Source organism: Pectinophora gossypiella, chromosome 28 (genome assembly GCF_024362695.1).
Source record: "Pectinophora gossypiella chromosome 28, ilPecGoss1.1, whole genome shotgun sequence".
In the NCBI taxonomy this organism is placed as follows: Eukaryota; Metazoa; Arthropoda; class Insecta; order Lepidoptera; family Gelechiidae; genus Pectinophora; species Pectinophora gossypiella.
In genome coordinates, this window is record NC_065431.1 from 696,033 (window position 1) to 722,898 (window position 26,866).

General features: G+C 40.6%; 1 protein-coding gene across 5 annotated transcripts in view; it reads left to right on the plus strand.

The window, feature by feature from the left end:
- Positions 1–5,475: 5,475 nt before the first annotated feature.
- LOC126379120 (tau-tubulin kinase homolog Asator) overlaps positions 5,476–26,866 on the plus strand; it is a 161,828-nt gene continuing 140,437 nt past the window's right edge. For all 5 annotated transcript variants that reach the window (XR_007568260.1, XR_007568259.1, XM_050027734.1 and 2 more), the window contains exon 1: positions 5,476–5,687. Coding sequence is in view for 1 of the 5 variants with exons in the window: in XM_050027736.1 (XP_049883693.1) it covers positions 5,674–5,687 (14 nt within the window). In the remaining 4 variants the exon portion in view is untranslated. The remainder of the gene's footprint in view (positions 5,688–26,866) is intronic.

Consider the following 26,866-nt stretch of genomic DNA (forward strand, 5'->3'; position numbering starts at 1 on the left):
ACGTCGCTGGTATGCAATCCGTTTGACGTGCTGTCTACTTAACTGTGTCGGGTTATTGACTGATGTAAAATTTTTAGACGGTTGGTTTAGATTTGTGTTTAAAATTGACGTGTGTTCCATAAATTTTATGCTTGCCGATTACCCGTCCCTTTCCTTTTCGGCGGATAAGAAAATGATAGATATACCTTAAAATAAAATTAGATGGTATTTACAGGAATTAGCACCATTATCTATCTATCAAATCTATCTCTACAATAAACCACGTCAAAAAAAGGTTCACGTATCTCGTGTCGTACGACAATGGAAACAACTCAAACCTGCGAGTATACGACAAGTGTGTGCGTGTAACAACGAAAACATTTGCTCTTGCAGTTTTTGTAACTATGCATATTATTATCTTATCTATTTATAGATTTCTATGCGATTGGAAGTCACATAACGCGCTGACGCCACAGAGCACGGAACAAAACTGCTTGGCCGCTTGTAGAGGCGTCTTTATCAGTAAAAAAAAAGAAAAAAAATTACGGGTAACTTGGACCCAGGATGTTAGTAACAATGATTTCTTATACACTAATATTAGTTTTTACATTGTTTTAAGTTTACGCGGTTATTATCATAATTAAAACACATAATAACGGGTTCTTACCGCGTTTAAATGGGGATATGAAGTCTCATATCCCCCCCTAGAACCCGTTATTATGTGTTTTAATATTAGTTTTATACAAATACACACACATACAGAATAAAAATAAGACATTTATACAGGATGTTAGTGACATCGTAACGAAACCTTTGAGAGTGGAATTTTCCGTCGCAAAAGTATGGAACGGAAAATAATTTAAAAAAGCACTAACATTTTCATGAATTTTCCGACGGGGTTGATGAGGTCGGTAATCCACCTCACAACCCACACGATAGAAGAAGAAGACTGGTAATTGTATTGGTTGTGTAATTTAACTTTTTTTATAGGAATGGCCTGAAATATTCCTTATGTAAGTACCTATACCTACCTGTAAACCTTCAAAACTTAAAATAAACGCGCCGAATAGCCTTCAGAGCTATCCAAGACATTACAAAAAGATTTTTATAAAAAATAATGGTTGTAACAGTTTTTGTTAAATAGCTTGAATAATACAATACAATATTATACAACACAGGGGTTCAAAAGTATGTCTCTTTTATCCTTATTTTTTGGTTTACAATGATGTAGAAATTATATTTTTTTAAGTTTAAGAATAAAGTGGTGCTAATCCCTGTAGGTACCATCTAATTTTATTTTAAACAATGACAATAATTATCAAACTTTCGGCTCTAACACGGCCAATCGTAATTTGATGCCTTGCTCTGTGACCTTAATGTCTTATAATATGACCGTTATGTTATGTTTCATTGAAGGTAATCTAATCTATTGTGTTTGTATTTTTGTTACTCACTCAAAATATTGATTTGCTTTTTCTCCGATTTAGCCTTGTGATAAAAAATGTAAATGTTCCTGGTTCTTATCGTTAAAGAATAAGTACCTACCTAATTAAGTAGATTAATATCATAATGTAACATTTTTTTTTTATATAAGTAGGTACAATGAAGGACTTTCCAGGCTACGTTCTCCAAAAACAATATACACATAAACTCACGCCTATTTCCCACCGGGGTAAGCAGAGACTAGAATTCCATTTGCTTCGATCCTGACACACTTCTCTTGCTTCCTCCACATTCATCAATCGCTTCATACACGCACGCCGGTTCAGAGTAGATCGTATTGAACCTTTTCTAAGGACATCTCCAATGATGACATAAACATAACATAAACAGCCTATATACATCCCACTGCTTGGTACAAATCAAATCAAATCAGATATACTTTATTGCACAGAACTAAAATTTCAACAATCAGACAAAACACATGAATACCTACAGTACAATTTGGGCGGCCTCAATCAATCGACTATATTATTTATAACTTTCGCAAAGGCCGGTCATAGGATGGGTGACCACAAAAAAAAAGTTTTCATCTCGAGCACCTCCGTGCTTCGGAAGGCACGTTAAGCCGTTGGTCCCGGCTGCATTAGCAGTCGTTAATAACTATCAATCCGCACTGGGCCCGCGTGTTGGTTTAAGGACCGATCTCCCTATCCATCCATAGGGAAGGCCCGTGCCCCAGCAGTGGGGACGTTAATGGGCTGATGATGATGATGAAATGAAGGAAAATCTGTACAGCGCCATCTATATTGATTTTGAGGAACGCAGCCTGGAAAGTCCCTCAATCAGCTAAAAGGCATTAACGTCAGTGCATCTTCAGAATGTCAATTGCCCATTGACTTTATTTGATCTTCGATCCTCAGTGATGTAATCACAAGCATCAATGATGTATTGGCGATCATTGCCAAAACGGCCTCCGTGGTCCAGTGGTTGAGCGTTGGGCTCATGATCCGGATCCCCGGGTTCGATTTCCGGTGGGGACATAACACAAAAATCGCACTGTGATCTCTGGTTTGGTTTGAACATTACAGGCTGATCACCTGATTGTCCGAAAGTAAGACGATCCGTGCTTCGGAAGGTAGGTTAAGCCGTTGGTCCCGGTTACTACTTACTGATGTAAATACGTAGTCGTTACAGGGGCCTTTGGCGGCTCAATAGTAACCCTGACACCAGGGTTGATGAGGTTGGTAATCCAGCTCACAACCCACACGATAGAAGAAGAAGGCAATCATTTGAATTGGGTCGTGTTTTAGGTTCAAGATAATGATGATACATAAAATTCTGATGACTGAATAAATACAGATCTATAACTAACGAAAAGCATTTTCTATTTTATGAAGTTAAATCAAGAAAAACGGAAATTTTGTTAAAAAATGTTGTTCTACTTTATCCTTATAAAGTCCAACATTTTATCACGTTTTTCGTTGACGTCACAGTGTGCTTTTTCATATAAATTGCATAGTAATTTCGTGTTTTTATAAGGTTATTATAAAGTTAGTGATTATTTAGAAGATATGAATGCATGGGATTAACTGTCTGAGAACTGATATTAGGCAGCTAAATTACTTAATTGTACTTATATCAATATTTTTTTTTAAAGAACGTCTAGGGCCCTGTGCCGAGGTTTTTCTTGCAGCTTCTTTTCCCCGGCTATACAGGTTGTGAGAAGCTGCAGTAGTTTTAGGCGGATGAGACGTTCGTTATGTAAAAATTGACGACTCAAAGTGTAACTATGTTACCTACTGAATAAAGATATTTTTGAATTTGAATTTTGATGTTTAGTAAAAAATTGCGAAATTGACTAATTGGAAACAACCCTATTGTATACACAGGCACCTACCTATCTAGTTACTTAGCTTTGGTAGTTAAAACGACTTCGTAAATCAAGGAAAATTCACGCATAAACACATCTATAAATAAAAACACTGGAAAATAGACCGATGTCCGTCTAGCAGGTCGGTACAAACATACATACATACATACACAAAACTAATTACCCAGCATTTATCCCGTTTTCACGGAATTATCTTATAGGACCCCAATACTGACCTTGCCGGCGTGGTCGACGATTCCCCTCAATCAGCGCTTATCGCTATTCGACACACTAGGGTCGATTAATTCTTTCAAATATTTTTCCTCTCAGACGACGCCCTGAGCCGAGGTTCGCGCCCAACTGGGCACCCTCAAACCTGTTGTCTTAAACGTTGTACCGGGTGAGAGCCTTCAGTGCTCCCCATTTGTCCGGCCCAGTAGTTAATGCCATCTGCGGCAAATCAACAATAAGTCACGTCGAAAAAAACACATTAGCACCATTCGACAAAACCGCTTAACCTAACCTGAAGATTTGACAGGTCCGGTTTTACAGAAGTGACTGCCTGTCTTACCTTCCAACCCGCGAAGGGAATACCAGCCCAATACAGGTTAGGTCATACGAAAACGTATTTTTCGGGAATGTGGGTTTCCTCAACATCTCCCTCCTCTTCGGGTCTCCTCGCATTTGTGGCCAAACGCGAGTTTATTTTATTAAAAAAAATATATTTGTACCTAATCAAATTTGGATTGACTTCATTATATAGCAAGTCACGCGATTCCCGAGGTTGCTACTAAGAAAATTAGCACAAAACACGGGAAAATAGACCGATGCCCTGCACTGAACATAAACATTCACAAAAACTCATACATACAGAAACAGCTCCATACATAAACACATACACACAAAGTGACCTGTGTTCAGCCTAAAATATACAATAGTTCCAGGAATACTGGGCAGGTGTTGCTGACTTCACGGAGTTGATCATGTGAACGAAATTACAACGTGAAATAGCCCCCGTGTCGAGGCTTTTCTTGCAGCTTCTTTTCCCCGGCTATACAGGTTATGAGAAGCAGCAGAAGTTTTAGGCGGATGAGACGTTCGTTATGTAAAAATTGACGGTTCAAAATGTAACTTTTAGATATGTTTGAAATTGAAAAATTTTAATATACTTACTCAAAACTCAATAACTCAAAAATATCTTTATTCTGTTGGTTGGTAGCATAGTTAATAGTCGAATCCCGGTGGGAACAAATCACAAAAATCACTTTGTGATCCCTAGTTTGGTTAGGACATTACAGTCTGATCATCTGGTTGTCCAAAAGTAAGACGCTCCGTGCTTCGGAAGGCACGTTAAGCCGTTGGTGCCGGTTACTACTTACTGATGTAAGTACGTAGTCGTTACATGAGTCATGTCAGCGGCCTATGGCGGCTCAATAATAACCCTGACACCTGGGTTGATAGGGTTGGTAATCCACCTCACAACCCAGAAGAAGAAGCATAGTTTCCAAATATATTCTTAGTCGAACGTGTCATTCGCCTGCACCAAGCTTAAGATGGATTACCGTAGTGTGATCGATCATCATCGCTGATTTAAGAGACACTCTCTTGTCGGTATAGCATTTTCTCCATGCTACTTTTTAGGGAAAAATAGGGCAGTGGTTTCCCTCTTGCCTTCCGCCCCACAGTACTCTGTCTGACGCGAGCGGCATGGCGCCCAGAATATTATTTCAAAGCCGTACTTAGTACTCCTGTCCTTCGCCTCTGAATGGTACTAACAGTTACTGCTGCCCTCTGTCAGGTTCCTGGTTACAGTCCTTGTGACGCGTCCCTTCCGTACTGCATTGCCGTACCGATGGCTCCCATCTCTGCTTCTGCAACCGTTGAGGTCTTCATCCGTATCCTTGGGCAAGGGTTCTACGTTATTTAATATACCCCGTAGATCTAAGTCCCCGCAGATTATGAGACAATAGATATTAATTAACAAAAGTGTTTTGACTCAGCCCGCCTATTCCAGTTCAAAGAACTTTTAGTAGGCGGTGACTCGGTCAGGTGACATAAATTTTCTCGCGTCAATCTCGCCACAGTGTCGCCTCTCAGAATACGCGCCGGAGTAATTTTATATTTCCCCAATCCCGATTTACTTTCGCGGGATCATAAACAGTTTTTGTCAGACGTACGTCGGTTGGAGCGAGCATAGCACGCTAGCCCGCGCGTCCGCCATTTTGAAAACGAAAATAGACACTGAATTCCCGCGTTAAAAATTGAAAAGTAAAAACTTAAAAACAGAATCGCGCGTTCGAATATTCAAAAGTGATTTTTCTTAAATAGTTTTTTAATAACAGTTACTTTTGTTTTTGACTGTGTTTCTGTGATTGTGGACCATGATTTTGAATGGGTAAGTGAGTATTTGTTATGTGTTGTTCTGTTTTAGTGTCGTGTGTAAAGAGTTTAGAAGTCGCCATTTCTGGTTGTCTAGATATTGTTTTCGATTATTCACGTTATAAGTAGCATTTTATGTGTAATAGTAAGGAAAAAACGCGATAGAAATTTATCCTCGCTTCTAATGATAATGTCGACGGTTATCTTTAACTAAGTACCTACACTGCTATGGCATTTCTTTTCTTATTTTGCCCGTATGACAGGCAAAGGGAACTTAGCCCATACAGCCAATGCAAAAAAAAAAAACAAGCCAAAACTTTTCTGGTCGTAATTTATATGTCACATTTGTCAAAGCTTATATTTTGTGCCAACCGTAAGGCAAACATAAAATGGGGTAGGCAGAGGTGTGTATTGGTCACCCACTCCTCGCCAGCTATGTTCAAGTCCCATGTAATATGGGGCGAGCCTATTACCATTAACCGGGCACAAATCCTGAAAACCACGTGATATCATCCGTACATAAATTGGATCCTCTACTAGGTTCAAGATAAATTATGAAATTCTGACTAAAAGACAGATCTAAAAGTAACGAAAAACATTTTCTTTTTTCTATTTAACTTAAGTATTTAAGAATTTTAATAATTTTGAGGAGCTCGGTGGCGCAGCGGTTAACGCGCTCGGTCTGCGATTGTTGAAATAAAGCAACTTTCGCAAAGGCCGGTCATAGGATGGGTGACCAAAAAAAAAAGTTTTCATCTCGAGCTCCTCCGTGCTTCGGAAGGCACGTTAAGCCGTTAGTCCCGGCTGCATTAGCAGTCGTTAATAACCATCAATCCGCACTGGGCCCGCGTGATGGTTTTAGGCCCGATCTCCCTATCCATCCATAGGGAAGGCCCGTGCCCCAGCAGTGGGGACGTTAATGGGCTGATGATGATGATGATGAAGAATTTTAATCATGAAACACGTAATAATAAGTCCGACATTTTGTCACGTTTTTCTATGACGTCACAGTATGCTTTTTCATACATATTTCCTAAGTAATTTCATGTCTTGACGTTTAGTAAAATGTAACTGATTTGACTAGTTGGAAGCTAGCGTATTTCAGTTGACTAGGTATTAACTTTTTTGACAAATTGAACTGTAAGTATCACTAAATGTCAAATATGTTAGTGCGACAGAGTCTTGAGAAATATAATGTAACCACTTTAGAGTGGGTACATTATATTTCTCATGAATGTACAGTTATTATTACCACCTGCAGCATCAATTTGAACGTAACCACGGCAGAACATTTTGGCTTCAGCGCAAGACGATTAAAAACAATATATTCACTTTAATAATGTTACGGGCAAACGTAAAAACTGCGTTTTTATTTGATGTTATTTAACTGAAGCTTCTACACTGTTTAGGAAGAGAATACGTACATGAAAGATATTTATGCAAGTTGTTTATGATTAATTGTGGCTCTACCTAATACATTTTTTTGTGTAATAGTTTACCTTTTAATTTTATAATTGTATTTTTTTGTGCTTTTCATGTTATTCATAGTCATATTTTTCTTTTTGTTTATTTTTTCATTCATTGTTTTTTTTTTAAGAATATTAGGTTTTTATATTGTTCTCTCGTTATACAGCGTATTAGTTTACACTATAATGTTCTTCTCTTCTATCGTGTGGGTTGTGAGGTGGAGTACCAACCTCATGAACCCTTGTGTCAGGGTTACTATTGAACCGCCAAAGACCCGTGACATGGCTCATGTAACGACTACTTACTTACTATAATGTTGTATGTACCTTTACAAATAAATTATAATTAATTATACTAGTGTGTACCTACATCAAGAGTTCCCGTCAGAAAAAAAAACAAATTCTACATTATGCTCGCCCCTTTGTTCCCACTAGTTCGATTCATTAGTTCGATCGTCGGACTAGTGAGAATTTTTTTTCTCATTAGTTCGACCGTCGAACTAGTGAGCATTTCTTTTCTCATTTGTTCGACCGTCGAACCAATTTAAATTTAAAAATAGTTCTACCACATTTCAATGTTTTACTAATTTCGTAATAAAATTAAAAACGCTTGGTTCGTTATAAAATATATATTCGTGTACATCTATAGGATATCTTAGATCTTCTTTCTTATCGTGTGGGTTGTAAGATTGATGACCAATCTTACAGACCCTGGTGTCAGAGTTATAGAGCCGCCAAAGGCCTCTGACGTGGCTCGTAACGACTACCTCCATAGATAGTAACCGGGACCATCGGCTTAACGTGCCTTCCGAAGCACGGAATCGTCTTATTTTTCGGACAATCTGGTGGCCCGCAATGTCCTAACCAAACCGGGAAAGTCTCACAAAGTAGTTTTTAAAAAACTGTTTCCCACCCGGTAATCGAACCCAGGACCTCCGGATCGAGAGACCAATGCTCTAACCACTAGACCACGGAGGCTGTCTTAGATCGAATACATATTTAAAAAAACTTATAAATTATAAGCTGGCTTCCTAACAAAGTAAATAAACAATACATATAGATTACACAAATCATCGTCATATCACCCGGAAGTTGTCTACTGCACATTTCCTTAAATGCATCTATACCTACATCGCCTAGGTATGTGCATTATACATTATAAACATTTATTTATTTGGAACACCTACATATTTAACTGCAGGCACCAATAAATAAAACGTTATCACTGCAGCGCATGACTAGTGCAATACATCATATCGCATAGTTAAACAGGCTAAAAAAGCATCTACCCTCAAAATGAAAATAAAATCTATTACCACACTCCTTCTGCAGTTAGGTGTTCCAAATAAATAAATGTTTATAATGTATAATGCACATACCTAGGCGATGTATGTGTATTCTGTTTACGTTGAATAATCCGAATTTATTCGCGGTAGGTATGTTTAATCCAGTTCTGACTTCTTCATCCTCTGGGACAATGCCCTGAGCCAAGGTTCACGCCCACCAGGGCAGTCTCAGGCGTGTCGCCCTAAATTTATTTCCGGGTGACAGCCCTCAGAACTACATATGTCAGGGCAAACGGATGCCGTCTGCAAAACTACCATAAGTCATGTCAAGAATAATAAAAAATAGACGGAAGAGTTTTTTTCTTCAATAGTAAGTATATTCTGTGGAAAAGGTTGAATGGCCGTGGTGATTGCTCAGGTGCTTTTTTTTTGACATGACTTATTGTAGATTTGCCGCAGATGGCATTAACTACTTGGCCGGACAAATGGGGAGCGCTAAAGGCCCGATACAAAGTTCAAGGGTAGCCAATCAGCTCGCGAAACCAAACACTTCAGGAGCCCGATACCGACCCCGCCGGTGTGGTCGACGACTTCCCTCGTTCAGCGCTTATCGCTATCGACCCACTAGGGTCGATTAATTCTTTCAAATATTTTTCCTCACAGACGACGCCCTGAGCCGAGGTTCGCGCCCAACTGGGCACCCTCAGGCCTGTTGTCTTAAACGTTGTACCGGGTGAGAGCCTTCAGCGTTCCCCATAATTCCGGCCAAGTAGTTAATGCCATCTGCGGCAAATCTACAATAAGTCACGTCAAAAAAAAAAAAAAGACAGGAGTCCTAGTATGGCTTTGAAATAGACTACTCTGGGCGCCATCCCACTTGCGTCAGACAGAGTACTGCGGGGCGGAAAGCAAGAGGGAAACCACTGCCCTATTTTTCCCTAAAAAGTAGCATGGAGAATGCTACACTGACAAGAGCGTGGCTCTTAAATTAGTGATGATTTATTGTAGATTTGCTGCTAATGGAATTCACTACTTGTCCGGAAGCTCAGACGAAAGAACTCGTGTTTTAAATCGTAAGGTTTCGGGTGCGATTCTCAGGCTGGGCATATTTGGATCATAAATAAAGCTATGAAATGTATTTTTGGAGATATGTGACCTAATCTGGCTGGTTTTCCGTTAGCGAGTTGGAAGGTCAGCCGTATCGCCATCTATAATGGTCGAGACAACTGTGTTAGTGAAAACTGCACTTAAGATGAATTTATAACTTTACTAACACAACATAAGATCACGACTACATCCCAATTGGGGTAGTCAGAGGTACATCCATCGCAAGATGAACTAAGTACCCACACCTCACCGAGCTTTCTGTTAGACCGACGTGATAGGTGAGCCGTATCGCCGTCTATAATGGTCGAGACTACTGTGTTAGTGAAAACTGCACTTAAGATGAATTAATAACTCATTGCTAAGATTACATAAAGATCACGACTATATTTCCAATGGGGGTAGGCAGACATACATCGCAAGATGAACTAAGTACCCACACCACACCGAGCTTTCTGTTAGACCGATTTCTGACAAATTTAGATTATTTAAATAGTAATCTGGAAAGTCTCTTATTGACGGAATAAATTAAGCGTCTAATAGGTTGTATAATCGATGGTGGATTGTAATAAAGCTAGTAGGTATGTGGCAACTATGCTGGTATTTATAGAAGAGAATGCACTTGCCACACCGCGCTGCTATTTCAGTTTTATAAACTATCTTGACGCGGATGAAGCAACAGAAACATACACACAGAAAATAAATTCAAAGCTCATGTGAAGCTTACTTTATGTAAAAACGGTTATTAAAGAAAGAAAAAGAAAGAAAAAAAGTAAAATTTCAACAGGGAAGACGGGTTCAAATTATCGACCATGTGGAATCCAGTAGTAGGTGTTGTAAAAAGCTTGAAACGGCCTAATGTGGTGAAAAAACGTGAGGACACAGTGAGTGCGGTTTGTCGTAGTGAGTTTGGTGCGAGTTCAGATGGTTCCGAACATTCCGATATCAAAAACATAAACAAGCGGCAAAGAAAGAGGGTAGACAGATATATATGCCCGTAGAAAATTATGGACCTACCTACTCCACTCCAATCTCATCAGTCATCCCGTGATCATGGCACTTGCAACAGTGTCGAAATATCGGGAGTCTCATATCCCCATTTAAACGCGGTAAGAACCCGTTATTATGTGTTTTAATTAGAAAAAAAGTATTTATTATTAGAGGACACCACAGTAACAATACAAAACACAGTAGGGGAAAAAAAATATTACACAAAATCACAATATAAGATTAATGCCGTTGGTCCCAATTACTACTTATTGATGTAAGTAAGTCGTTACATGAGCCATGTCAGGGGCCTTTGCGGCTCAATAGTAACCCTGACACCAGAGTTGATGAGGCTGGTATTCCAACGATAGAAGAAGACGAGCGGTAGCGCTCATCAAGTCCTCCCGCGTGTAGGTTTCAAGGCACACTGGCCATGCGTGGTGGAAGTACATCCATCGCAAGATGAACTAAGTACCCACACCTCACCGAGCTTTCTGTTAGACCAACGTGATAGGTGAGCCGTATCGCCGCGCCGTCAATAATTTTACAGTTAAAAAATGCACTCAAGCAACTTAACCTAACCTGTATTGGGTTGGTTGTACCTTCGGGTTGGAAGGTCAGACAGACATACATACTGAGCCGCCAAAGACCCCTGACATGGCTCATGCAACGACCTCAGTAAGTAATAACCGAGACCAACGGCTTAACGTGTCTTCCGTAACGGATCATCTTACTTTCGGACAATCAGGTGATCACCCTGTAATGTCCTAACCAAACTAGGGATCATAAAGTGATTTTTGTGATTTGTCCCCACTTGATGCGAACCCGGTACCTCCGGATCGTGAGCATCTGTGCTCACCACTGGACCACGAAGGCATTTATTATATTTATTCAGTAAGTAACATACTTACACTTTTAATCGTCATTTTTTACATAACGAACGTCTCATCCGCCTAAAACTACTGCAGCGTCTCACAACCTGTATAGCCGGGGAAAAGAATCTGCAAGAAAAAACCTCGGCATAAGGCGTTCGGAGGTCGCTTCCGCTCGAGCTCTTGCCGTGGCAGCATTTTGGGCTGATAATTGTAAATTAGGTGGTTCAACTTGTCATCAACACGAGTCCTCCGGCCAAGTAGTTAATGCCATCTGCGGCAAATCTACAATAAGTCACGTCAAAAAAAATAAAAAGCCAGCTGGAAGAAATCTCTTTGTTTAGAGATAAGCTTTCCTGTAGATACTATCTGTTTCCTTTGTATGTTTCTTGTGTCTGTTTTATTGTGTACAAATAAATAAATAAAAAGCCACGAAAGATGAAGAGTCGTGAATCTCCTGACCACTATTCACGCCCTTGACCTATAAACCGTTGCACAAATCAGCGGCAGCTGCCAATCTATCTTTCACCAGCTCATCTATCAGTCAATACTGTCAACTATGGCGCCTTGTGATTTCTTGTAAGTCTCAAGCCAAATATCCCGTCGATCATCTGGAGGTCATTGGTTTTAGATAATCCTTTCAACACCGATGTCTGACGGGTATAGAGTACCAGCCGGGTCTGCATGACGACCGCGCCGCGCGTGGCGCGAGTTGGGTCGTGTACTAGGTTCAAGATAAATTATGAAATTCTGATTACTAAATAAAGACAGATCTAAAACCAACGAAAAAAAAATTATTTTTTCTATTTAACTTATTTAGGAATTTTAATAAAGAAAAACGTAAAAATAAGTCGGACATTTTATCACGTTTATCTATGTCGTCACAATGTGCTGTTTCATACAAATTTCATAGTAATTTGGTGTTTTGACGTTTAGTAAAAAGTATCTAACTGATTTGACTTGTTGGAAACAACCTTATTATATTGAGTATATTTTACGTTTATTATTATTTTTTTAAAGAACGTCTAGGGCCCTGTGCCGAGGTTTTTCTTGCAGCTTCTTTTCCCCGGCTATACAGGTTGTGAGAAGCTGCAGTAGTTTTAGGCGGATGAGACGTTCGTTTTGTAAAATTGACGATTCAAAGTGTAACTATGTTACCTATTGAATAAAGATATTTTTGAATTTGAATTTGAATTCAAATTTGTTTATTGCAAAAAAATGTGGTACATGTATGGTAGTAAAAGTAATAAAAATTATAGTTTCACATATTTCGCTTAAAGTAGCATGCTAAAAATGTTTCGTTATATGATATGGTTGTGTCGATTCATTCTTTCAAATATTTTTCCTCTCAGACGACGCCCTGAGCCGAAGTTCGCGCCAAACTGGGCACCCTCAGGCCTGTTGTTTGGAATTTTGTACCAAGCGAGAGCCCTCAGCGAAATTTTCATCTTTTTTTTAATAGCTTAGTCTTAGACACAGATATAAATAGGTAGGTACCATAGCTGACTAAGTATATGAATACTTGTATTACAGCCTATGATGCCTCTCTCCTGGATATTTATATTACTTAAGCTAGTTAGTATACGAACTTATGTTACCAAAACAAAGAAATACAAAAGTTTTTAATGACTGGCTTAACAAAATAAAAAGACAAAAAGATAGAAAGATCCTCTCTTTGTGTCGAATGTAGTTGTAGGTGAGTGTGTGTGAGAGGGTGTGTAAAAGAGTAAGTTACATTAAAAAAGTAAATAATTAAATGCGGAACGCATAATTTAATTTAACCTTCGAGATAACAAACATTTTGGCAAGCACATGTATTCTTAGCAAACATTGTCGGAATCACAAATAAACTGAATGTTGTTTACGTGTGATGCTGTAGTGGTTCTGTGTTTCTGCCAACACTCAATGGTACTCCGCTTTTTTTAAATTGAATAAAGTAAATTTCCCACAAATGGCATTAACTACTTGGCCGGATAAACGGGGAGCGCTGCTCAGCGCGCACAACAGGTCTGAGGGTGCCCAGTTGGGCGCGAACCTCGGCTCAGGGCGTCGTCTGAGAGGAAGAATATTTGAAAGAATTAATCAACCCTAGTGGGTCGATAGCGATAAGCGCTGAATAAGGGAAATCGTCGAACGCCCCCGGGGTCGGTATCGGGAATCGGTTCGGGAGTTGCTATCGCGTCTTTCCACCCCTGCCACTTCATACAAACAGCCTCGTTTTACACAGACACCACACATTGACGTTATCGTACACGCGCATCTGTGTGTGTGACGTCTGACGCCGTACGATTCAAGTCTAAACTATGTTCGAGGGGGTGAGGTAAACCTAGCTCAGCCGCTGGTGGGGAGCGGAGAGTTGCCGTTCTATACATAGTTATTTCTTATTCTATGACGTAACTCTAATATTCTTTTGTTAAAACGCAAAAATGATTGCAAGTAATTATATCTTTTTTAGAAATGTCATCAAAGAAATAAACCCATGCCTTCGAACTGGAACTCTCCGTTTGAGAGACAAGCCTCTTCTTCTCATCGTGTAGGTTGTGAGGTGGAATACTAACCTCATCAACCCTGGCGTCAGGGTTATCACTGAGCCGCCAAAGGCCTCTGACATGGCTCATGTAACGACTACATAACATAACAAATACTTTATTGCACAAACAGGAAAAAAACAAAATACAAAACAAAAGAGAAATAGAATTAGTACAATAGGCGGCCTTATTGCTAAGTAGCAATCTCTTCCAGGCAACCGACAGGCAATCGACTACATACATCAGTAAGTAGTAACCGGGACCAACGGCTTAACGTGCCTTCCTCTGAACTACAGAATCACCATGACTGTGGATAATGATCTCAAAAATGCTTTCAAATACTCAAAATTATACCTGACTCATTTTCCGGGTTAGAATGACACGCGCAAACAAAATGAAAGCGCAGCCAACATCCTCAATATAGGTCAAAGTATAACGTCCCAGTGCCCTGGTCTTTCGCAGAAGCCAGGAGTGTGCTTCCTGTGTTTTGGCACAACTCCTGGACATGAGTTTGAATGTCTCGGGGCTTGGAGTGACCACCGGCTCAGTTTTGAAGACAGCTTCGGTTTACTACACTCCTTCCTGGGGGTTAAAATGGCCACATCAAAGCAATTCATCTAAAAAAGTGTTGGCAATTAAAAAAAAAAGAACTTCACATCTCTTTTTAAGAAAAATAATGTTTTGGCGGGATTTTGGTCGTGAAGGAAGAGAAAAAAAACAAGAGAAGACGGTTTTGGTGGGGCGAAGGATTTGGAAGACTGAAAAACTGGTTGCATATTGTATTGGACTTTAAAAATAATACTTATTATAATTAGAGGTAATAATTGGACTTCGATGTAAGAGTATGATTAACTGTTGTACTAACTAATTAAAACTCGATGTGATACTAATATTTACGATTAATTGTAGAATTTAACAGCCTCCGTGGTCTAGTGGTTAGAGCGTTAGGCTCACGATCTGGAGGTCCGGGTTCGATTCCCTATGGCGACATTGTCGAAATCACTTTGTGAGACTGTCCCTTGTTTGGTAAGGACTTTTCAGGCTTGAATCACCTGATTGTCCGAAAAAGTAAGATGATTCCGTGCTTCGGAGGGCACGTTAAACCGTTGGTCCCGCCTATTAGCAGTAAAATCACCATCAACCCGCATTGGAGCAGCGTGGTGGAGTATGCTCCATATCCCCTACGGTTGATTGAGGAGAGGCCTGTGCCCAGCAGTGGGACGTATATAGGCTGTGTATGTATGTATGTAATTGTAGAATTTGATAACAAAAGCAATATTGCTATTTGACATTTGTTTGCATTGCGCATTTAAGTAAGTACTTTTATATGCGCAAATATCAAATTGCAATATTGCTTTTTTAAATGAATTGCTTCGATGTGGCCATTTTAGCCTCCTGCTCATTGAAATTGGCAAATAGGGAAACATTAGGATAACACACACACACACATACAGCATGACGCTTGTATCCCGGAAGGGGTAGGAGGAAGAGTGTAGACATACACACATAAACTCACGCCTATTTCCGTCCGGGGTAAGCAGAGACTATGGAAACTCCATTTGCTTCGATCCTTACATACTGCCTGTCTGACCTTCCAACCTGCGAAGGGAAAACCAGCCTAATACAAGTTAGGTCACATGCCTCCGAAAATGGCCACCTCTATGGGTAGAGTAATCGGGTCTTCGGGATCGTATATTACGTCCTTCCCGGCGCGTTCGACCATTGCCCTGTCGACCAGGGTTGAAGGTCACCAGCGTTCGCGGTCGCCATGGCAGATCGTGCCAACTTGGAACAGTTTTTATACTCGCATTTATTAGACTCGATGCTTGCAGCGTGGGAGTCACCTTTGAGTAGAAAGATCGTTAAGTATATTTTATTTTTTTTGTTTTGATTTTCCCCGAAGGGTAAGGCAAAAGGAACTATACCCATACAGCCATGTCTTACGTATTTTTTTTCTTGATGATTAATGAAATGATGAAACTTAAGCCCCCACCCTCGGAGCAGACTCCTACTCCGAACCCCAAACGAATTAACTCAAAAGTCCGCATAAACTTTCGAGTTATGAAGCGGCTTGTTGGCACGAAGCGATAATAGGTAGATAAGTACACTTTGTTTATTGAATACTCCGATATAATAACACTGTCGCGAATGTTTTTCGACTAACTTAATGCGATCATTAACCACAAAACACCACTTCGTTTTAATTATTTAGATTAAGTATTCAATAAAGAAAGCAACTGTCCCGTTCCCGCCAAAAAGCCAGATCGTTATACCTATATATTGATTAAAACGCTTAGATCTGGGAGGCTAAAAGACGTTTTTATTATTGTAGATTTGCCGCAAATACGACATGACTTATTTGGGTTCAGCACCGATCCACAAAACGAAATAATTATGTAAAAGTATGGTCAGAATGCGGGCAGCGCAGGACCGATCGACGTGGAGATCCTTGGGGGAGGCCTATGTCCAGCAGTGGGCGTCGTACGGCTGATGATGATGGTCAGAATCGATGAAATGACCGTGATAAACCAATTCCTTCATCTCCTTGTAAGACACGACGTTCGCCTTCTCTTTAATCTGTTCCTTGTATCTTCTTGGTCTTCCCATTCCTCTCTTTCCTTGTAGCTTTCCTTCTATGATGTTTTTAAAAAAATCGCCTTATTAAGTGTCCAATCGAGGAGCTCGGTGGCGCAGCGGTTAACGCGCTCAGTCTGCGATTGTTGAAGTAAAGCTTTCGCAAAGGCCGGTCATAGGATGGGTGACCACAAAAAAAAGTTTTCATCTCGAGCTCCTCCGTGCTTCGGAAGGCACGTTAAGCCGTTGGTCCCGGCTGCATTAGCAGTCGTTAATAACCATGAATCCGCACTGGGCCCGCGTGGTGGTTTAAGGCCCGATCTCCCTATCCATCCGTAGGGAAGGCCCGTGCCCCAGCAGTGGGGACGTTAATGGGCTGATGATGATGAAGTGTCCAATCATCTGGCCGTGATCAATAGTATTTTCCACTTTACTTCCCCATTGTTTGTTTAAGATTATTGCCGTTCCATACTTCCCTGTTTTATATCATCTGTGTACGGTCACGAGCATTAATATGTATACACTTTGGTACCATGTCACATTAACTTTTTTGACAAATTGAACTGTAAGTCTCACTAAATGTCAAATATGTTAGTGCGACAGAGTCCTAAAGTGGGTACATTATATTGCTTATATTACATTATTCTATAGTTATCACTCCAGTAGTCTCAACTGCCTTAGAACCTGGCTTACATTTGTAGCCTCGGACTCCCCAAGAGAGAGCCTTCAGCGCTCCCCATTTGTCCGGCCAAGTAGGTAATGCCATCTGCGGCAAATCTACAATAAGTCACGAAAAAAAAAATCTCAACTGTCTTCCCTCTGTACCATATTAGCCCTACTGGACAAAAATACCAAATGACATAACCGTTAAATTGTCGATATTTGGCAGAGCAGCCATCACTCGATAGCCCGCGATAGGTCGACGCCCGAACATAAATAGACTGACAGATATAGGACAGATTGTAGGTCAGACAGTGTTGACTCAATTATGATCTAGACTATAGATGTAAGACCGGTTTAAAACCATTTAAACCGATCCGTTTTAAACGAAAAAGTCGCTTAAAACTTTTTTTTTAACGTGACTTATTGTAGATTTTCCGCAGATGGCATCAACTACTTGGCCGGACAAATGGGGAGCGCTAAAGGCCCGATACAAAGTTCAAGGGCAGCCAATCAGCTTGCGACAGCAAACACTTCAGGACCCCGATACCGACCCCGCCGGCGTGGCCGATGATTTCCCTCAATCAGCGCTTATCGCTATCGACCCACTAGGGTCGATTAATTCTTTCAAATATTTTTCCTCCCAGACGACGCCTTGAGCCGAGGTTCGCGCCCAACTGGGCACCCTCCGGCCTGTTGTCTTAAACGTTGTACTGGGTGAAAGCCTTCAGCGCTCCCCATTTGTCCGGCCAAGAAGTTAATGCCATCTGCGGCAAATCTACAATAAGTCACGTCAAAAAAGAAGGTCCCACCGTCACGTTTACGAGTTTCATCCACTGTGTTTTGTCTGAGAATTATTTGTGAAACGGAAGCGTTGAAAACCTTGACGACATGACAAGTTTTGTACTCTCCAGTTTACATAGCTGACAACGTGAAAAAATACGTGTTACTTCCTCAACAACGTCATAGTGCAAAATTCGAAATACTAAATTATAATTCTAGAAATATGCACGGTATAAGAAGACCAGGTATGCTCATTTTTTTTTTTTGTTTTGGTTTTCCCCGAAGGGTAAGGCAAAGGGAACTATGCCCATACAGCCATGTCTTACGTATTTTTTTTTCTTGATGATTAATGAAATGATGAAAGGTGATGAATGATGATGATGAAACCTAAGCCCCCACCCTCGGAGTAGACTCCTACTCCGAACCCCAAACGAATTAACTCAAAAGTCCGCATAAACTTTTGAGTTATGAAGCGGCTTCCCGGCACGAAGCGAAAATAGGCAGATACACTTTGTTCATTGAATACTCCAATATAATAACACTCGCGAATGTCTTCTGACTAACTTAATGCGATCATTAACCACAAAACACCACTTCGTATTAATTATTTAGATTACTCAATGAAGAAAGCAACTGTCCCGTTCCCGTTTCCCGCCGAAAAGCCCCAGGTATGCTCAAGCCTATGCAAAGCCGCCATTGCTAGCCCATTGATGACGTAAATGTTACCATTTTTAAGGACGTAATATACGATCCCGACGACCCGATTACTCTAGCCATAGAGGCAGCCAATCAGCTTGCGACACCAAACACTTCAGGACCCCGATACCGACCCCGCACGCGTGGTCGACGATTTCCCTCAATCAACGCTTATCGCTATGGACCCACTAGGGTCGATTAATTCTATCAAATATTTTTCGTTTAGACGACGCCCTGAGCCGAGGTTCGCGCCCAAACTGGGCACCCTCAGGCCTGTTATCTTAAAAGTTGTAGTTAAGTAAGTAAGTAGTTAATGCCATCTGCGGCAAATCTACAATAAGTCACGTCAAAAAAAAAAGACAGTGTCGAGTCATTTCTGTGCACTTAGGTTAACGTCGGAAGGGGCAAGTCATAGGGACAGAGAGCAGCAGTAACTGTCAGTACTATTCAGAGGCGGAAGACAGGAGTCCTAGCATGGCTTTGTAATAGACTACTCTGGCCGCCATCCCACTTGCGTCAGACAGAGTACTGCGGGGCGGAAGGCAAGAGGGAAACCACTGCCCTATTTTTTTCCCTAAAAAGTAGCATGGAAAATGCTGCACCGACAAGAGCGTGGCTCTTAAATTGATGATGATGAGGTTAACGTCTCGTCATGACTCAGCTTCCCTTTCACAACTTTTTCCTGGTATTTTTTTTCAGTTCCTTATTCTTTCAGCGCTTTACGTAAGTCAATAAATTATTTGGATCAGGTCATTCACATTGTGGACTCTTTTAAAGTCAAGTTGGTTTCCAAGAATAATACTTAGTTTCCGTATTCCTTATTAAACAAACTTGTAATGTATACCCTCATTGATTTAAAAGATGTGTTGCTGTTGCTGTTCCCGGAATAAAAATAAACTTGCTTTACAAGTCAGTCGATTACATAAGATTACTAAATCTTTTAAGGGGCAATGTATACGTTTTTACAATAAGATTCCCATTGACATTCAGAATTTGCCTTTCAACCGTTTTAATACAGTAGTTAAACAAAAACTTTAGAAAAAAGGTTATTATAAAGTTAGTGATTATTTAGAAGATATGAATGCATGGGATTAACTGTCTGAGAACAGATATTAGGCAGCTAAATTACCCAATTGTATACCAATATTTTATGTTAATTTTTATTTTTTTAAAGAATGTCTAGGGCCCTGTGCCGAGGTTTTCCTTGCAGCTTCTTTTCCCCGGCTATACAGGTTGTGAGAAGCTGCAGTAGTTTTAGGCGGATGAGACGTTCGTTATGTAAAAATTGACGATTCAAAGTGTAACTATGTTACCTACTGAATAAAGATATTTTTGAATTTGAATTTGCAGTTTCTTGTCATTTCATCTCCTCAGCCATAACACCAACGGCTTAACGTGCCCTCCGAAGTACGGAATCATCTTACTTTTTCGGACAATCAGGTGATTCTAGCCTGAAAAGTCCTTACCAAACAAAGGACAGTCTCACAAAGTGATTTCGACAATGTCGCCGTCGGGAATCGAACCCGGACCTCCAGATCGTGAGCCTAACGCTCTAACCACTAGACCACGGAGGCTGCTCCCTTTCCTTTTCGGCGGATAAATGACAGGTATAACTCAGAATAAAATTAAATAGCGTCTGCAGGTATTAGCACCAATATATGTGTTTAAATTATTCACCACTTGGCCGGGCTTTCCAAGCTTTATCGCCCATATAAAGCCAAAAAGTCAATCAAGACTACCAATTAATCAAAAGTAACGTAATTATATCAAAATTAATATTAATATTTGGATGCATTTAATAATTGCCCTGGCATGAAATGAGTTGCGCCATTACAGGGGCGCACTCAGGCCTGTTGTCTTAAACGTTGTACCGGGTGAGAGCTCTCAGCGCTCCCCATTTGTCCGGCCAAGTAGTTAATGCTCTATCTCTTTTTATTTAAGAGCTGCGCTCTTGTCAGTGGAGTAATCGCCATTCCTCTCTTCTTCCCGCCAAATCCTTCACCTCCTGATACGACACGACCTGCTCCTTCTCTTTTATTATAATTCTTAGTTAATGCTATCTGCGGCGGGAACAGCCTCCGTGGTCTAGTGGTAAGAGCGTTAGGCTCACGATCTGGAGGTCCGGGTTCGATTCCCGATGGGGACATTGTCGAAATCACTTTGTGAGACTGTCCTTTGTTTGGTAAGGACTTTTCAGGCTTGAACCACCTGATTGTCCGAAAAAGTAAATTGATTCCGTGCTTCGGAGGGCACGTTAAGCCGTTGGTCCCGGCTATTAGCCGTAAAAACACCTCCACCAACCCGTGGAGCAGCGTGGTGGAGTATGCTCCATACCTTCTCCGGTTGATTGAGAGGACGCCTATGCCCAGCAGTGGGACGTATACATATAGGCTATTTATGTTATGTATTTTATATGCTATCTGCGGCAAATCACCTCTAGATCCCACCCTGGTTATTATGCACGTGAATGCTTGGCAAGATATTTGGAAACGGGTAGGTGACGTATTCAGACAAAGATATTTATTATTAGACCTACTGCGGAGAATGTTTTGAAATTACATTTCTTTCAAACATTCCTACATCGTGTTATTAATCCTACGCCATTTTATAAGCAACAACTTCTGTGGTCTAGTGATTAGGACGTTGGACTCAAGATGAGTTCCGGGTCCGATTCCCGATTTGCACCTAGTTAATGATTGATATGAATGCATGGGATTAACTGTCTGAGAACTGATATTAGGCAGCTAAATAACTCAATTGTATCATCATCATCATGACCAGCCCATTAACGTCCCCACTGCTGGGGCACGGGCCTTCCGTATGGATGGATAGGGAGATCGGGCCTTAAACCACCACGCGGGCCCAGTGCGGATTGGTGGTTATTAACGACTGCTAATGCAGCCGGGACCAACGGCTCAATTGTATACCAATATTTTATGTTTATTTTTATTTTTTTAAAGAACGTCTAGGGCCCTGTGCCGAGGTTTTCCTTGCAGCCTCTTTTCCACGGCTATACAGGTTGTGAGCTGCAGTAGTTTTAGGCGGATGAGACGTTCTATATGTAAAAATTGACGATTCAAAGTGTAACTATGTTACCTACTGAATAAAGATATTTTTGAATTTGAATTTGAACTACCGTTGTGAGGTGGAGTACCAACCTCATCAACCCTGGTGTCAGGGTTACTATTGAGCCGCCAAAGCCCCTGACATGGCTCATGAAACGACTACTAACTTTCATCAGTAAGTAGTAACCGTGCCCAACGGCTTAACGTGCCTTCCGTAACACGGATCATCTTTCTATCGGACAATCAGGTGATCAGCCTGTAATGTCCTAACCAAACTAGGGACCACGTCAAAGTCATCTTTGTGATATGTCCCCACCGGAAATCGAACCCAAGACATCCGGATCGTGAGCCCAACGCTCAACAACTGGACCACGGGGGTCGTTAAATTTTCAATTCTAAGTATACATACTTATGCAATGCAAAATTCCACTTGATATTAACTCAGAATAATGAACTGAATCCCTCCAACTGTTTGTTACAATGTCACTTACTACCCGTATATACCTATTAATTAAGTATTATATGTTTATTCGGCATATTTTTTATTCCCTAAACACTCAAACTCTCTATTTTTATTTATAACAAAAATTTATTGCAAAATGTAGTGATCTGTCAAAAAGAAATTCGCGCCTATTTGCAAGAATAAAAATGGCCGATCCAATATGGTGGCAAGGTCGTTCTCAGTTAATTTCGATTCGTATTCTTCAAATAGATTTTGATAAATGTTAGAATTAACCGTTTGATTTATTCAGTACAACGGGGTTTCGCATTAGCGTGTCTAATAAAAATATTATTGTTTTTTTCTGTAATTTGTATAGGTACTCTCTGCTTGCTGACTTTTTGGCGGGAACGCAAACGAGAACGATTTCTTCATTGTTTAATCTAAATAATTAATACGAAGTGGTGTTTTGTGGTTAATGATCAAGTTAGTATTTTACTGAAAAGAAACGTTCTTACAGAAGAGGCAAGATGATTGGGCACCTAATAAGACACGACGAATTCATTAAAAACATCATAGAAGGAAAGCTAGAAGGAAAGAGAGGAAGGGGAAGACCAAGAAGAGCTTACATGGAACAGATTAAAGAAAAGGTTAACGTCGTGTCTTATAGGGAAGTCAAGGAATTGGCCTTTGATAGACTGGAATGGAAAATGCTACACCGACAAGAGCGTGGCTCTTAAATTGATGATGATGATGATCAAGTTAGTCGGAAAACATTCGCGACAGTGTTATTATATCGGAATATTCAATAAACAAAGTGTACCTATCTGTTTTCGCTTCGTGCCAACAAGCCGCTTCATAATTCGAAAGTTTATGCGGACTTTTGAGTTAATTCGTTTGGGGTTCGGAGTAGGAGTCCGCTCCGAGGGTGGGGGCTAAGGTTTCGTCATCGTCATCACCTTTCTTCATTTCATTAATCACAACACACAACCTGTCAAAGCAACTTTGTTTCTATACAACTCAAATCATCTTAGTTTCAAACCAGGAAGCAGGTCGAATGCCAAAAAGTTCCTACAGCTATCAACAATAAAAGTAACTCAATATTAAGTAGTTTAATAATCTAAAGAGGTCATTTAAAGATGATTATACTATCTAAACTACTTACTGTAATATTATTGCTGTTTATATAAGTACATACATTTCGATGTGAACTTTTCGTAGATTCTCATGGGGTAGGGAAGGATTTGTTTGTTAGAAGAGGCAGCATTAGAAAACTGCCTCTGTGGTCTAGCGGTTGAGCTTCGTGAGAAACCGTAGTAGCCTAGTTGGTAGAACGCTTGCCTCTCACTATGAGGTCGCAGGTTCAAAGTCAGCACAGCCCTAAATTGTCGAATTTGTTTTCTAATTCATGTTTGGATCATAAATGATTATAACGTGCTTAGCGGTGAAGGAAAACATCGTGAGGAAACCCACGGAAAACATCATCAGGCGTAAAATTTACGGAACGTCAATTTTAGGCAGAATTAAAAAAAAACCTTCCAAAATTTTATACTGGCCAATAACCCGACAGAATTAAGTTGTCAGTACATGTGAAACGGGTTGCATAACAGCGAGATGCCTTATATAATTCGGCCGGGTTAGTCATTCATTTTAAAATTAACAATTGTCAATCTCCCGTCCCTTTCCTTTTCGGCGGATAAGAAAATGACGGGTATAACTTAAAATAAAATTAGGAGGTATCCGCAGGAATTGGAGTCTCTATACATATAACCACTAACTAGTTATAGGTCGTCTTTTTTATTTTTTAAATCTGGTTTCCACACCACTCTGGTCTTGTGGTTAGACCGTTAGGCTCACGATGTGAAGGTCCGGGTTCGATTCCCGATGGGGACATTGTCGAAATCACTTTGTGAGACTGCCCTTTGTTTGATAAGGACTTTTCAGGCTTAAATCACCTGATTGTCCGAAAAAGTAAGATGGTTCCGTGCTTCGGAGGGCACGTTAAGCCGTTGATCCCGGCTATTAGCCGTAAAAACACCTCCACCAACCCGCAGTGGAGCAGCGTGGTGGAGTATGCTCCATACCCCCTTCGGTTGATTGAGGGGAGGCCTGTGCCCAGCAGTGGGACGTATATAGGCTATTTATGTTATGTTATGTAAATCTGGTATCACTAATCGTTTTTACTCCTCTAACTATTACTTTTACCCAACTCACAATTTGGCGGTTTTCCAAAATGGCCGCTCGGTAACAGAACCAAAACTCGACATTAAACAGTTTTATCTTAACAAATGCATTACATTAACAGTTTACAAAGGTTTTTTGTTTAATAACTTCTGTTGAAACCGGCAATGGATTAATATTTTTGCCAAAAAGTTGAAAATTTATATCGTTGAAAGATAATCTTCAGGTAGGTAGGGATTTCAGCAATCATTTGTTAAAGTCGTTTATTTTTAAAATGTAATTGATATGCAGACGACGTTTGCAAGTGAAATTAAATGAAAAAGAAGATATTTTCTTATTTTACATGTAAAACATACATACATACATAAACTCACGCCTATTTCCGACCGGGGTAAGCAGAGACTATAGAATTCCATTTGCTACGATCCTGAGACACTTCTCTTGCTTCCTCCACATTCATCAAACGCTTCATACACGCACGCCGGTTCAGAGTAGATCGTATTAAACCTTTTCTAAGGACATCTCCAATTTGGTCATCGTAAGTCCTTCTCGGTCTTCCTCTTTTTTTTTTAAGAAGCTATGTTCAAGTCCCATTTAACAGCGGGCTAGCCTATTGCCATTACATAAACAGCCTATATACGTCCCACTGCTGGGCACAGGCCTCCCCTCAATCAACCGGAAGGAATATGGAGCATACTCCACCACGCTGCTCCACTGCCGGTTGGTGGAGGTGTTTTTACGGCTAATAGCCGGGACCCACGGCTTAACGTGTCCTCTGAAGCACGGAATCAATTTATTTTTTTCAGATAATCAGTTGATTCAAGCCTGTAAAGTCTTTACCCAACAAAGGACAGTCTCACAAAGTGATTTTGACAATGTCCCCATCGGGAATCGAACCCGGACCTCCAGATCGTGAGCCTAACGCTCTAACCACTAGACCATGAAGGCTATTGCCATTAACCGGGCACAAATCCTGGAAACCACGTGATATCTATGATCCAAACATGAGTGAGGGTGTTTCCAATCGACGTTCCCCAAACACACTAGTAACGCCCATTATTAGCGTTAGTTATTTTTAACGTTATCGCATTATTTTTTTTACCTGTGGTATCACTACTGCAGCGCCCTCTGGCGAGCGACTTAACTTTTGGTTGCCAATTTTCAAAATGGCTACAATCCGCGCCTTCTAACTTCTCCGCACCCCGCAATTTTGTTTTTGTTTAAATCGCTGACGTTATTCAACCCCCGTGTGCCACAAACACACCTATTGTACACACAACAACTCAAAAATACATCATAACACTTCAAACATTCGAAAAGTGGTGAGTGATAGTTTTAGTTCCCGCGCGACCCCTTGGTAAGTGATTTTACTTTTTTGTAAACACTATTTTCATTATTATATTCCCGCCTAGCCTACGCTCAACGGCCACCAGGGGAAGCTGGTGCCCGGCGTAGCTACACACGATAGATGGCGTTGTTTACTTTTAACGTGACAATTATCAAATCAAATCAATTTATTTGCGAGAACACATATATAATACAAAAAAGGTGGTAAAATAATTCAAATAAAAATGTTGTGATGTGTTCGGCCTGCATGCAGGCGTGTTACGTCATCATCCCCTATGTATAATGCTGACTACACCCCAACGCTGCACACGGCACTAATATATGACGCCATTGATGGCCTAGATTGTTTCGCAATAGAAACTGGAAACTGCTGAAGCAGCGGCGCATCGGAAGCGCGTGTGACCTCGAAGACGAGCCCTGGGAACCACTTTGACACACGCATCGGTCGGGTCGAGTTGTGGATTAGTATTAAGTTAATTAAGTAAAACAGTGTATTTTTTCTATCTTGAAGAAATTCCAATAAATTAATTTGTAGAAATTTCGGTTTTTTTTACATCCTTCGACTGTCGCTTTCGTAATTGGCGCAGTCGGTAGGATACTCGCGGGCTGGTTCGTGAACTACGCATTCTTCCGGACATCGAAGACACGTCGCTACATCCGCGGACCACCTGGAGGCTTTCAAGTCCAGTTCGAGTATCCTGAACCTACGGGAGCTGCACAGCCAGGAGGAGTATCCAGAAATTGATACTGCAGAGAAACCGAGATGTATATGTGAGTTACTGAATATATTTCTTATTCGTGTTGCTCTGTTAGTTCCTAGTTCCTTTCCAAAATTTTTCGTAACGTAAAATCAACGCCGAGCGACTCTGCAATCAGGCAGGCTCGCAGGCAACGTAACGTAGATTTAGGTAGAATTATAGATAGCCCTGATTTAGGTAATATTTTAGAGGATATTTTTGAAACGAAAGTAAATATGTCTCACGACCCTGATGTAATTTATAAGGCACTTCGCCCTGTCCCCGAATTTGACGGGAACCCTAACGTTCTCGTTAGATTTATAAAATTATGTGACGCACTGGTAGTAAGTTACATGTCAACTGCTCAGGGCAGTGAATTAGGAAACTTATGTCTAATTAACGGCATCTTGAATAAGATAACTGGACCTGCTGCGACGATTATAAATTCAAATGGTGTACCAGACAACTGG